The 11,945-nt window shown below is 45.0% G+C and overlaps 1 protein-coding gene across 1 annotated transcript; it reads left to right on the top strand.

The window, feature by feature from the left end:
* The first annotated feature begins 6,572 nt into the window (after positions 1-6,572).
* On the top strand, positions 6,573-8,240 carry LOC149813296 (uncharacterized). The gene is made up of 3 exons (XM_089991098.1): positions 6,573-6,935; positions 7,035-7,460; positions 7,767-8,240. Exons 1-3 carry the CDS (start codon positions 6,573-6,575, stop codon positions 8,238-8,240), a joined length of 1,263 nt encoding a protein of 420 aa, XP_089847224.1.
* Positions 8,241-11,945: the final 3,705 nt, after the last annotated feature.

Below are 11,945 nucleotides of genomic sequence, written 5' to 3'. Positions count from 1 at the left end.
TTTGTGGTTTGCAGACGATTTGATCTGGAGTTGCAAAGAGAAGTTTCACATCTCACAGATGTAGAAGTACAAAAAGAACGTGAAACTAAGTTTGTGGAGTGGTTGAAACAGTTGGTAAAGACGCTAACATAAAATTTGTACTTGTAAACAACACTAAGTTACTTAATTGGTCGTGATCACAATCATTTTTTATGTCTGTGCGTAGGTCCGCCATGGTGATGTTAAAGATCAAGGAATATGTGATTTAGAAAATGGTCCGACCAAAGTTGTGCAATGCTACAACGGGTACATCGTAAATGGTTATCGAATCCATACAAAAGATTACAGTATAAACAAATAAACAATGAATAGTGGCGTGTGTGTCAAGAGTAGCAGCTACGGTGAAAATGAACATGATTAGTACGATGTTATAGAGGAAATAATGGAGTTGACTTACTTAAGCATAAATAATAGGGTAACTTTATTCAAGTGTCATTGGTTTGATCCAACTGCAACAAGACTCGATAAAGCTTCAGGCATTGTGGAGGTGAATCATAAATCAAGGTTTGGAACATATGAACCATTCATATTAGCCTTGCAAGCTCAAGAATACTTGTTGTGAATCATTTGAATGTATTGCAATACTTGATGCGAATGATTTGAATGTATTGTAATACTTGATTTGAATTATTTGAATATATTGTATGACATATGTTATTTGTTAGAATATGGTTCGTGGAGGTTACAGTGGTCATTCATCCAGTAGTAGCCAGGCCCAACCTTCATCTTCACGGGCTCTTATGATAGGTATATCATTTAACTAATTGGATGTTTGATTAGTTGAAATGCGCATTCTGAGAATTTCTAACGTATTTTTTTACAGATGATGTTTTGCCTATACACGACCCACCTACACCAGTTGATCACACAAATCAGGAGCCAACACAGGAAGCAGGGTCTTCTCAGTCTGGCCCAAGAAGACTCATTCGAATAATGTATATCGATAATCGACCGTAAGTATTTCGTTTTCAATTATTCCATATCTTAAAAATATTTTATATTGATATTTACTGTGTACCAATTTATGTGCAGCACGAGGTTTGAGCCACAAGAAGTAGTACGCGAGATTAGGAATTCACTTCTTCAACATCTACCAGGACCAGTCGCTCAATGGAAAGAGTATCCAAAAGAGGTGATAGATAGATTGTGGTCCTCATTCACGGTATACAGATGTTTCTCATAGTTAATGTGTTTCCTATTTAAATTTTTTTTAGTCATGTCTACTAAATTTCTGAAAATATTTGTAGGCTTCAAATCGCTTCGCAACTACGATGGAGGAAAATGATGCAAGGAAGATGTGGCAGAAAATGGCTGCTAATCGATTTGCAGACATGCTGCACAATATGAAGACTGCAACAAAAAAAAATCTGGCGAAATAGATGATCCACTACAGTGAAAGGGCCATGACCCTATTACTATCAGGAGAAATTATTGGAATGAAATGTGCGATAAGTGGGCGGGGGATGCATTTCGAAATCGCTCTGCGAAGGCTGCAAAAAATCGAGCGAAAATGCCCGAAGCCCATCTACACACAGATGAATCTAAGACATTTGGGAGCCACCTGAAGAAAATGGTAACTCATCAATATATAATATTAATTTTATAAGTATTTTTGCAAACTTGTTAACTAAATCTTTTAGCATTTAACTTCGCAGGAAGCAGAAAAAGGAGGCATTGTACCATATAAAGATGTGTTTGTTGAAACACATAAACGGAAGACCACGGAAGACTTAGTATCAGAGAAGGCGAGAATGACAACAATATATTTTTATTCTATTAATGATCATTACAATATGCAAGTTATCATAATGTTATCATGAATTATTAATGCATACTTTAAACATTATTTTATAGGAAGCATATGAGCAACAGATGGTAGAGCGATATAGCGATGACGCTACTCAGCATCCATCATTTGATCCTGCAGCATGGGTGACTGCAGCAGGTGAACCCAAAAAGGGTCGTGTGTTCGGGTTTGGGAGTAATATGAACACTTCACCTGTTATTGCTTCTTCCAGTTACGGCTCACAGACTTCTTCCGCCGACATAAACTCCAAGCAGCAGCCAATTCTTTCCGATGATGATGTATGCCAGATCGTTAAGGACACAATGCGTGACTGCTTCCATGAAACCGTCGTCGATGTTCTCCGAGCTGAATTCAACAATTTTTTGCTGAACAGAGGAACTTTGATTGCAGATCCCTCTCAGGTATGAAAGTTTCATGCAATATATTACATGTCGTTAGATTTAATGTAACTTTGATTGCCTTAACATATTCAGTTTTTGTTGACTGCGTTAGAACACATATGAGCATGCTATAATCAAATATTCAGTTTTTTGACTACCATAGAATACATATGAGCATGCTAGAATCACATATACAACTTTTTAACTGCCTTAGAGCACATATGAGCATAGTAGAATCACATATAGAGTTTTTTTGACTGCCTTAGAACACATATGAGCATGCTATAATCACATATTCAGTTTTTTGACTGCCTTAGAACACATATGAGCATGATCGAATCACATATATAACTTTTTGCCTGCCTTAAAGCACATATGAGCATAGTAGAATCACATATAAAGTTTTTTGCCCGCCTTAGAGCACATATGAGCATGCTATAATCACATATAAAGTTTTTTGCCTGCCTTAGAGCACATATGAGCAAGATAGAATCACATATAGACTTTTTCTGACTGCCTTAGAACATATATGAGCATGCTATAATCACATATTCAATTTTTTGACTGCCTTAGAACACATATGAGCATGATTGAATCACATATATAGTTTTTTGCCTGCCTTAGAGCACATATGAGCATGGTAGAATATCATATAGAGTTTTTTTAGCTGCCTTAGAACACATATGATGTAAAACCCAATGAAAAAAAATCGGACCCCGGTCGGGTCTGAACCCGACCCGGATCCATACCCGAGCCAGGCCCAGACCGTCGAACGGGCTTTCAGAGGCTGGCAAGGAGCGGCATACAGGGGGCCGCCCACCCCCTGCGCCCTCTACAAAAGGAGCGAGAGAGGGGGAGGAGAGGCATTCGAGCCTCTCCCCCGACTCTCTCTCGTCTCTCTCCCCTCTATTTCTGCTCTCCCTCCCCGACTCCATCTCTCTCTCTCTCTCTCTCGTCGCTGAACTGACGTCGGCGATCCCTCTCCGTCGAGGCAGCCCGGCGACCTCCCACCTCCCCAGGCGATCTCTCTCCCTCCGGCAGCCCAGACAACCCCCCCTCCCCCCCCCCCTTCTCCTCTCATTTCCCCCCTCTTTCTTCTGTGTTCGTCGGAAGGCCGGCACCCTGCCATGCCTTCCTCTTCACTTTTCCGACAGGCAAGGGGGCTTTGCCCCCCTTGCCTTCATCTCCTTTAGCAGGTAGAGGCCTCCGCCCTCTGCCCTTTTTACTGCTTCGGCAAGGGCCATCGGCCCTTTCCCTTCTCTTTCAGCAGGGGCCGATGGCCCCTACCCCTCTCTAGACCGACAGGGGCCTCTGGTCACTGTCCCGTGTTTTGTCCCCTGCCCCTTCTTTTGGAAACCCGCAGGGGGCCTTTGGCCCCTACGCTCCCTCTCTCTCTCTGCTCATTTTTTGGCAGGGGCCGATGACCCCTGCCCTTAAAAACTAGGCAGGAGCCTTCGGCTCCTGCCTCTCTTTTTATAAACCCAGCAGAGGCCGATGGCCCCTGCCCCCTCTCTTATTTGTCTGGAAGGGCCCGTAGGCCCCTGCCCCTCTTTTTATAAACCCGGCAGGGGCCGATGGACCCTGCCCTCCTTTAAATATCTGGCAGGGGTCGATGGCCCCTGCACCTGTTTTCTTTTGCGGCATGGGTCATTGGACCCTACCCCGTTCTGTTTCAAGTCAGCAGGGACCGTTGATCCCTGCCTTGTTTTGCAGAAAAGCCGAAACCCCAGTCCTTTGTTGTTGTTTTCCTCATTCACTTAAATACATACTTATAACGTACCTTTGCAGCTTACGCAACGGATCCCGTTCGCGCCCCGTGAACTGAACCGGCGATTACCTACGCTCGTAGACGACCTCTTTCTCGCAATACTCCGAGGTAGGGGAATATGCACAAGGACCTAAATAACTGAAGCTAGCTTAAATAATTAAAGGCTGAAAGAACAAACATATATATTTATATACGTATAAGTATATCAGTATGCTTTTAGCTCAAGGACGCGGTTTCACGATCCTTGTCCTTTATTTACGCACTTTCCTGCTTTCTGTCTTTAATTTTCCGCCGCGCTTTGCGCCCAGACTTTTATTTACGCATTTTCCTGCTTTCTGTCTTTAATTTGTCGTCGCGCTTTGCGCCCAGGCTTTTACTTTCATATTTCCTGCTTTCTGTCTTTAGCTCAAGGACGCGGTTTCACGATCCTTGTCCTTTGCTTTCGCATTACTTGTTCTATGTTTGCCATCGAGCTTTGCGCCCATGCTTTTGTTTTCGCATTTGCTGCTTTCTGTCTTTAAAATTTGCAACCTTGATGGATGAAAGGAGTCCTTTTATATAGAGCATACGGTTTTGCAAACAATGTTGGTTTTGAAGCATCACAGCGAGTCATCCTGAATCAAGCATTCAGAAGGAGTAGTTCCTCTACTCTTGTTCGCTTTTCTGGCATAGCTCGAGATTACCCAACATCCAGGACTCGAGCAAGCTTGTGAGCGTAATTTTCTCATGCAAAATCCGCATTTACCGTTTATCGTTATCAGTGTCAAAATTGATGTTGCATGTTGACACTACGATAACGAATGTGAGATTCGAGAAAATCACATGCCATAAGTTGGCACATGATATTAGTCATTTCGAGAAGTTTAGAATGATGACATTATATCTTTGCAAATCATGTTGTTGAGGCTCCTATTGAGGACCTAGAACCCTTCCTCGTAACGTGCTCATAGTCATGCATGACATGCGAGTAATACAACGGATGTTGAGACGATCATTCGACCTCGACCAGTGCTAAAGGAGATGAAGGCATCATTCTAAACTACCAGATATTATCCTAGGTGGTAGATCTTTTGGACTTCTGCAGAAGTAGGATGCATCCGTAGCCACGAACGCCTTTGGGGAATCCTCTCTCGACAAACGACCTTCCCCTTAGGAACGAACTCAACTAGCTATTCGGGTTATTCAAAATACATAGAATAATAGACGCCCGAACTAGTCTCAGTTGTTTCCACGAGTCGCGTCTGCGCGTACCCGGAGTCCAGTTAATGATGGAACATAAAGTAACTTGTGCACTCCACTTGATGAATCATAGAATTGTGTTTTATGCTCAGTAATTTTAATTCATTATTAAATGTTTTGTTACATCGTGCAACATGTGCTAGTTAGACTTTTACTTATGCTAATAAACTGTTCATGTTAGTTCAGTAACTGTTTAGTTACTCGTCACACATAGTTAATTATTTGTGCTTCTTTCAGACTTTTCTATCTACTTGTGCACCTACTAGTTTTTCATGAAACTAACCCATTTTATGGGTACAGGTGATGATTAGGTGCTTAGCAGGCGATGACGCGATTGCGAGATGTCTTCAGGATCCACTGTTACCACTCGCAACTCTTGTCCTGATCATTTTCGCTTTTTGTTACAAATTTCTTAAGGAAATCCAAATTTTGTACAACTTGAAAACTATTTATAATACGAATGTTTTCATCTGGATATTTGCAAGTTATGCCTTTGTCTCTTTGCTCTTTTAGCTAACGTGCCCAAGATTGTCGACTTGCCCTCTTTTCTTTTAAAGAAATGCTTCCGCTGATTTTATAAATAAACTCTGAAATAAAAAGGATTTTTGAGCCTTTTAAACCATTTTAAAAAGGTTTACAAGTTCAAAATTTTGGGGCGTTACAACTTTTGGTATCAGAGCAAAAGGTTATACAGTGATTCTTGGACATCTGGTATCCGCATCGCGTTGTAAGTAATCTTTTTTTTTTTTTATATTTTTACTATTAAATTTTAGCATACCTTACATGGGTAATTGGGATCTCTTAAAGAATATGAATCCTTCGAACGGTGCGGAGTATGTACCAGGCAGAGGCGCACGACAGATGCGTTATCGTTCAAGTAGGGGAAGGAACTTTACGACTTTTCATCACAACCGTGAAGGGTCCCGAGCTAAGTTTTGGGCAAGAAGGCCGAACCCCCTACTTTTGCGGATCCTTGGGGCTTTACGCTACCAAATGCTTCACCGCATTACACTCCCACGACCCCTCCTTACGGTCAAGGAGTCCCAAATGAAGAATTGCATCATTTTTTCCCCTTCGCGAGGGATCAGGCATACGGGTATTGCAAGAGAGTACTTGAAGAAGTACTCTCGTCGACCCTAAAGGATATATGACTCATTTTATTATCGGCTTGTCCTTTTGTTTAACAAGTAACTTTTTGTACCAGAGTTTGTGTACTCTGTTGCTTTTTGTACTAGCACTGTTGGGTTTCTGTAACTTTGACACTTAGAAATACTACAATATTTTGGGTTCTTCACTATGTTTCTTTGAATCCTAACTTACGTATCTTTTTATATTAAGAATGGTGCAAGGTACGAACGAAGGTTCATCTGATGATTGGTCAGATCAACGAGGATTTGTCATGGATTCTCTCGGTGCTTTGGCAGATGCAATTCAAGGCCAAATGCACGCTCCTGCACCCTCCTCCGAGCCAAGCCATCATACGATGGTCTCGTATGAGAAATTTCTGAAACTTGATCCGCCCATTTTCGTTGGCAAAACTGATCCAGACTTGGTAGAAAACTGGATTAAAGAGGTGAAACGAGTTTTTCGAGTGCTAAATGTCCCAGACGACAAGAAGACTTTGTTTGGAACCTTCCGATTGAAGGATGACGCCCGCAATTGGTGGGACACGACCCAAGATATTCTGTTCCCAGATTCATCCGTGATTCCTTGAGAAGCCTTCAAAAAGGCGTTTTTGGAAAATTACTTTCCTCCTCATGCATGAGAGAAAAAGAAGGTCGAATTTTTGGAACTCTGCCAGGGAACCTCCAAATTGGCGGACTATATCGCCAATTTTCAAAGGCTGGAGCATTACTGTCCCGACCTGTTCGACGGTGAATACGAACGGGCCGGCAAGTTCATTCGAGGATTGAGGGAAGGACTCCAACTTAGGGTCCTCACCAGCATGCCCTCAACCTTCTCCGTGGCAGTTGCGGCTGCCACCCTCCTGAGCGAAGACTGGGAGCGCTCTAAGAGCACCCAGGCCAAGAAGCCACCTGTCACAGGTGGAGAACAGAAAAAGACCCTTTCTGGCGACCAAGTCAAGTGCCCGCCCTTTTTTGTAAAAAGGGAAGGGGGAAGGAGACAGGCTCCTCCTCACAAGCGTCAGCGCCCTCAGGGCAACCCTCCAGTTAGGCAGCAAGCTAGTGATGCTTGTCCCCTATGCTCGCGACCCCATCCTGGACAGGCATGCCCTCGTGAGACCGGTGGATGCTTATATTGTGGCAAGATGGGCCACTACATCCGGGAATGCCGCAAGAAGGCGATCAATGATCTCAGGCGAAACAACAGAGCACCTCTGTTGCCTCGACCACCACAACAACCACAACAGCCGCAATCCAGCGGTCATAAGAAGACACCAGGACGCGTCTACACCGCCACAGTCGAGCAGTTGACCAAGGGCGAGCTCGTGCAAGGTACCATTTTGGTCGCTAATCGAGCAACTTTCGTACTCTTTGATTGTTGTGCCACTCATTCCTTTATTTTCGTAAAGTTTGCTGAACACTTGCACTTACCTGTTAGTCCTTTGAACAATGTTTTCGATGTGTATAATCCAATTGGGAAGAACACAGTTTGTGCGACCTACATACCAACTTTGGACGTAGTCTTAGCCGATCGGCACTTGCCCGCTCGTGCTATCCTGCTTGAGATGACAAAATTCGACATTATCCTAGGCATGGATCGGTTGCACAAGTACCATGCCAAAATCTTTTGTCGGGATAGTAGAATTGTCTTGTCTCCACCAGGGATGCCTAAGGTGGAATTCAAGATCGTGAGACCGGTTCGAGCTAGCAAGATAATTTCTTCGCTAAAAGCGCAAAACTACCTAAGAAGGGGATGCACTGCCTTTTTAGTCAGTGTCGTTCAGTCTGAGTCATCGCAAGTTTCGATCAAAGATTTGGAGGTTGTTCGTGATTTTCCAGACGTCTTCTCAGAGGAGTTGCCAGGACTTCCCCCGCCTCGTTAAGTGGAATTCAACATCGAGTTGCTACCGGGTACCACGCCGATTTCTAAAGCTCCATACTGTATGGCGCCAGCCGAGCTCAAGGAACTCAAGGAGCAATTGCAGGAGTTGATGAATTTGGGTTTCAATCAGGCCACAATAAAGAATAAGTATCCGTTGCCTCGCATCGAGGATCTTTTCGATCAGCTAAGGAAGGCTAGGGTATTCTCTAAAATCGACCTTAGATCTAGGTACCATCAACTTAGAATTAAGGGAGATGATATCTCCGAAACAGCTTTTCGAACCAGGTATGGGCATTACGAGTTTACTGTCATGCCTTTCGGACTCACCAACGCTCCTGCAGCCTTCATGGACCTCATGAACCGTGTGTTCAAACCCTTTTTAGACACCTTCGTAATCGTGTTCATCGATGACGTCCTGGTGTACTCAGAGACCTGGGATCAACATCGCGAACACCTAATCATAATCTTGGAGACCCTGCGGAAGGAGTGTTTGTTCGCTAAGTTCTCCAAAAGCGAGTTTTGGCTCAAGGAAGTTATGTTTTTGGGTCATGTTATATCTGAGAAAGGCGTATCCGTAGATCTTGCCAAGGTGGAGGCCGTACTAAATTGGCAAGAACCGAGGAATGTTCGTGACATTAGGAGTTTCCTTGGATTAGCTGTATATTATCGAAGATTTATCCAAGACTTTTCCAAAATCTCTCTACCTATGACAAAACTGCTAAAGAAGGAGGCTAAGTACGTGTGGGACGATACATGCAAAAACAGTTTTCAGATGTTGAAGGAGCGACTTACTACCGCTCCTATCTTGGCCTTGCCTTCAGAACAAGGCGGCTTTGTGATCTATACAGATGCTTCAGGAACGGGCTTAGGATGTGTCCTGATGCAAAATGAGAAAGTAATCGCCTACGTCTCGCGCCAACTCAAAATCCATGAGAAGAATTACCCGACCCATGATTTGGAGTTAGCAGCCGTGGTCTTCGCTTTGAAGATATGACAACACTATTTATACGGGGAACAGTTCGAGGCTTTTACGGATCCCAAGAGCCTTAAGTACTTATTCTCACAGAAGGAGCTGAACATGAGGCAATGATGTTGGTTAGAATTCTTAAAGGATTACGATTTCACCCTTTCCTACCATCCCGGGAAGGCAAACGTCGTGGCTGACGCTCTCAGCCGCAAGGATTTCGATGTTTCTTTCAATCTATTATACGCCGATTGGAAGCTTTTTGAGGATCTGGTTTCTTGGAAACCATTTGCGGTCACACAACATTCTATCAGACTTTCCAGTCTAGTGGCCCAACCTGAGCTTTTAGCAAAGATTTTTGTTGCGCAATACGTAAAGCTGAAGGCTCAAGCACAACAACCTTATACCCCCTTTTGTCTGAAGGAAGAAGGAAGTTTATGGCATAAGAATCGCCTATGGGTCCCAAATGATCCTGTTTTGAGAGACGAGGTTCTCACAGAAGCTCACAAGTCCATATACACGATCCACTCGGGAGACACAAAAATGTTTAAAGACCTGCAACGAGGTTATTGGTGGAGCGGAATGAAGCGAGACGTAGCTGAGTATATCGCTAAGTGTTTGACTTGTCAACAGATTAAGATCGAGCATCAATGACCTGGCAGAGTAATGCAGCATATTGAAATCCCACAATCGAAATGGGAAGACATCAATATGAACTTTATCGTCAGTTTGCCGAAGACTCAGAGAAAGCATGATGCGATTTGGGTAATCGTCGATCGACTTACCAAATCGGCACATTTCCTTCCAATTCGCCTCAGTCAGTCACTCGATAGTCTGGCGGACCTCTATGTTCGGGAGATTGTAAGATTGCACAGTGTTCCAGTGTCTATCATCTGCGATCGCGACCCTAGGTTCACCTCAAGGTTTTGGGGACAATTACAGTCTGCCTTGGGTACAAAATTGAAGTTTAGCACCGCTTTCCACCCTCAGACCGATAGACAATCTGAATGCACGATTCAGACTTTGGAAGACATGCTATGTGCATGCATGTTGGATTGGAAAGGAGAATGGGATTCTCATACCAGTCTGGCAGAATTTGCGTACAACAACAGTTATCACGCTAGCATCGGAATGACCCCTTACGAGGCCTTGTACGGGAAGCCCTGTCGATCACCTCTCTACTGGAACGAGGTTGGCGAGCGAAGATTGGATTCTCCAGTAGTGTTACAACACTACACTCAGCAAGTGCAGTTGATTCGGGAGCGACTTCGTACTGCCCAGAGCCGACAAAAAAGTTATGCGGATCGTCGTCGTCGAGAGCTCATATTCTCGACGGAAGATATGGTTTTTGTTAAGGTATATCCCACAAAAAGCGTTTTCCGGTTTGGGAAAAAGGGGAAGCTAAGTCCCAGATTTGTCAGACCATTCGAAATCCTAGATCGAATTGGTGAAGGAGCTTATCATGTGGCTTTACCTCCTCAATATGCTCAGATCCATAATGTCTTTCATATATCCATGTTGAGGAAATATGTGCATGACCCGTCACACATCATCCATTATGACGATGTAGACATTCAGAAGGATTTATCTTTCAAGGAAAGACCAATCGAAATCGTGGATCGTCGAGATAAAGTGCTTAAGTCAAAGACGATATCCCTTGTCAAGGTGCGTTGGCAGCACCATGGGATAGAAGAATGTACTTGGGAACCATATTCTGACATTAGGGAGAAATACCCTGACTTGTACTTGGAGCGATAATTTAAATCTAATTTCGAGGATGAAATTATTTTAAGGAGGGTAGGATGTAAAACTCAGAGAAAAAAAAAATTGGACCCAGGTCGGGTCTGGACCCGACCCGGATCCATACCTGAACCAGCCCCAGCCCGTCGAACGGGCTTTCAGGGGCTGGCAAGGAGCGACATATAGGGGGCCGCCCACCCCCTGCGCCCTTTACAAAAGGAGCGAGAGAGGGGGAGGAGAGGTGTTCGAGCCTCTTTCCCGACTCTCTCTCGTCTCTCTCCCCTCTATTTCTGCTCTCCCTCCCTGACTCCATCTCTCTCTCTCGTCGTTGAACCGACGCCGGCGAGCCCTCTCCGTCGAGGCAGCCCGGCGACCTCCCACCTCCCCAGGCGACCTCTCTCCCTCCGGCAGCCCAGGCAACCCCCCCCCCCTTCTCCTCTCATTTCCCCCCTCTTTCTTCTTCTGTGTTCGCTGGAAGGCCGACACCCTGCCGTGCCTTCCTCTTCACTTTTCCAACAGGCAAGGGGGCTCCGCCCCCCCTTGCCTTCATCTCCTTTAGCAGGCAGGGGGCTTCGCCCCCTGCCCTTTTTACTGCTTCGGCAAGGGCCATCGGCCCTTGCCCTTCTCTTTCAGCAGAGGCCGATGGCCCCTGCCCCTCTCTAGATCGACAGAGGCCTCTGGCCCCTGTCCCGTGTTTTGTCACGCAAAGCTTGGCAGGGGCCATTTGGCCCCTGCCTCCTCTTTTGGAAAGCCGCAGAGGGCCTTTGGCCCCTGCGCTCCCTCTCTCTCTGCTCATTTTTCGGCAGGGGCCGATGGCCCCTGCCCTTAAAAACTAGGCAAGAGCCTTCGACTTCTGCCTCTCTTTTTATAAACCCAGCAGGGGCCGATGGCCCCTGCCCCCTCTCTTATTTGTCTGGCAGGCCCTGCCCCTCTTTTTATAAACCCGATAGGGGCCGATGGTCCCTGCCCTCCTTTAAATATCCAGCAGGGGCCGATGGCCCC

Source organism: Nuphar pumila, chromosome 16 (assembly GCF_984573655.1).
Source record: "Nuphar pumila chromosome 16, dmNupPumi1.hap1.1, whole genome shotgun sequence".
Lineage (NCBI taxonomy): Eukaryota > Viridiplantae > Streptophyta > Magnoliopsida > Nymphaeales > Nymphaeaceae > Nuphar > Nuphar pumila.
This window is presented reverse-complemented; position numbering and strand designations above follow the sequence as displayed.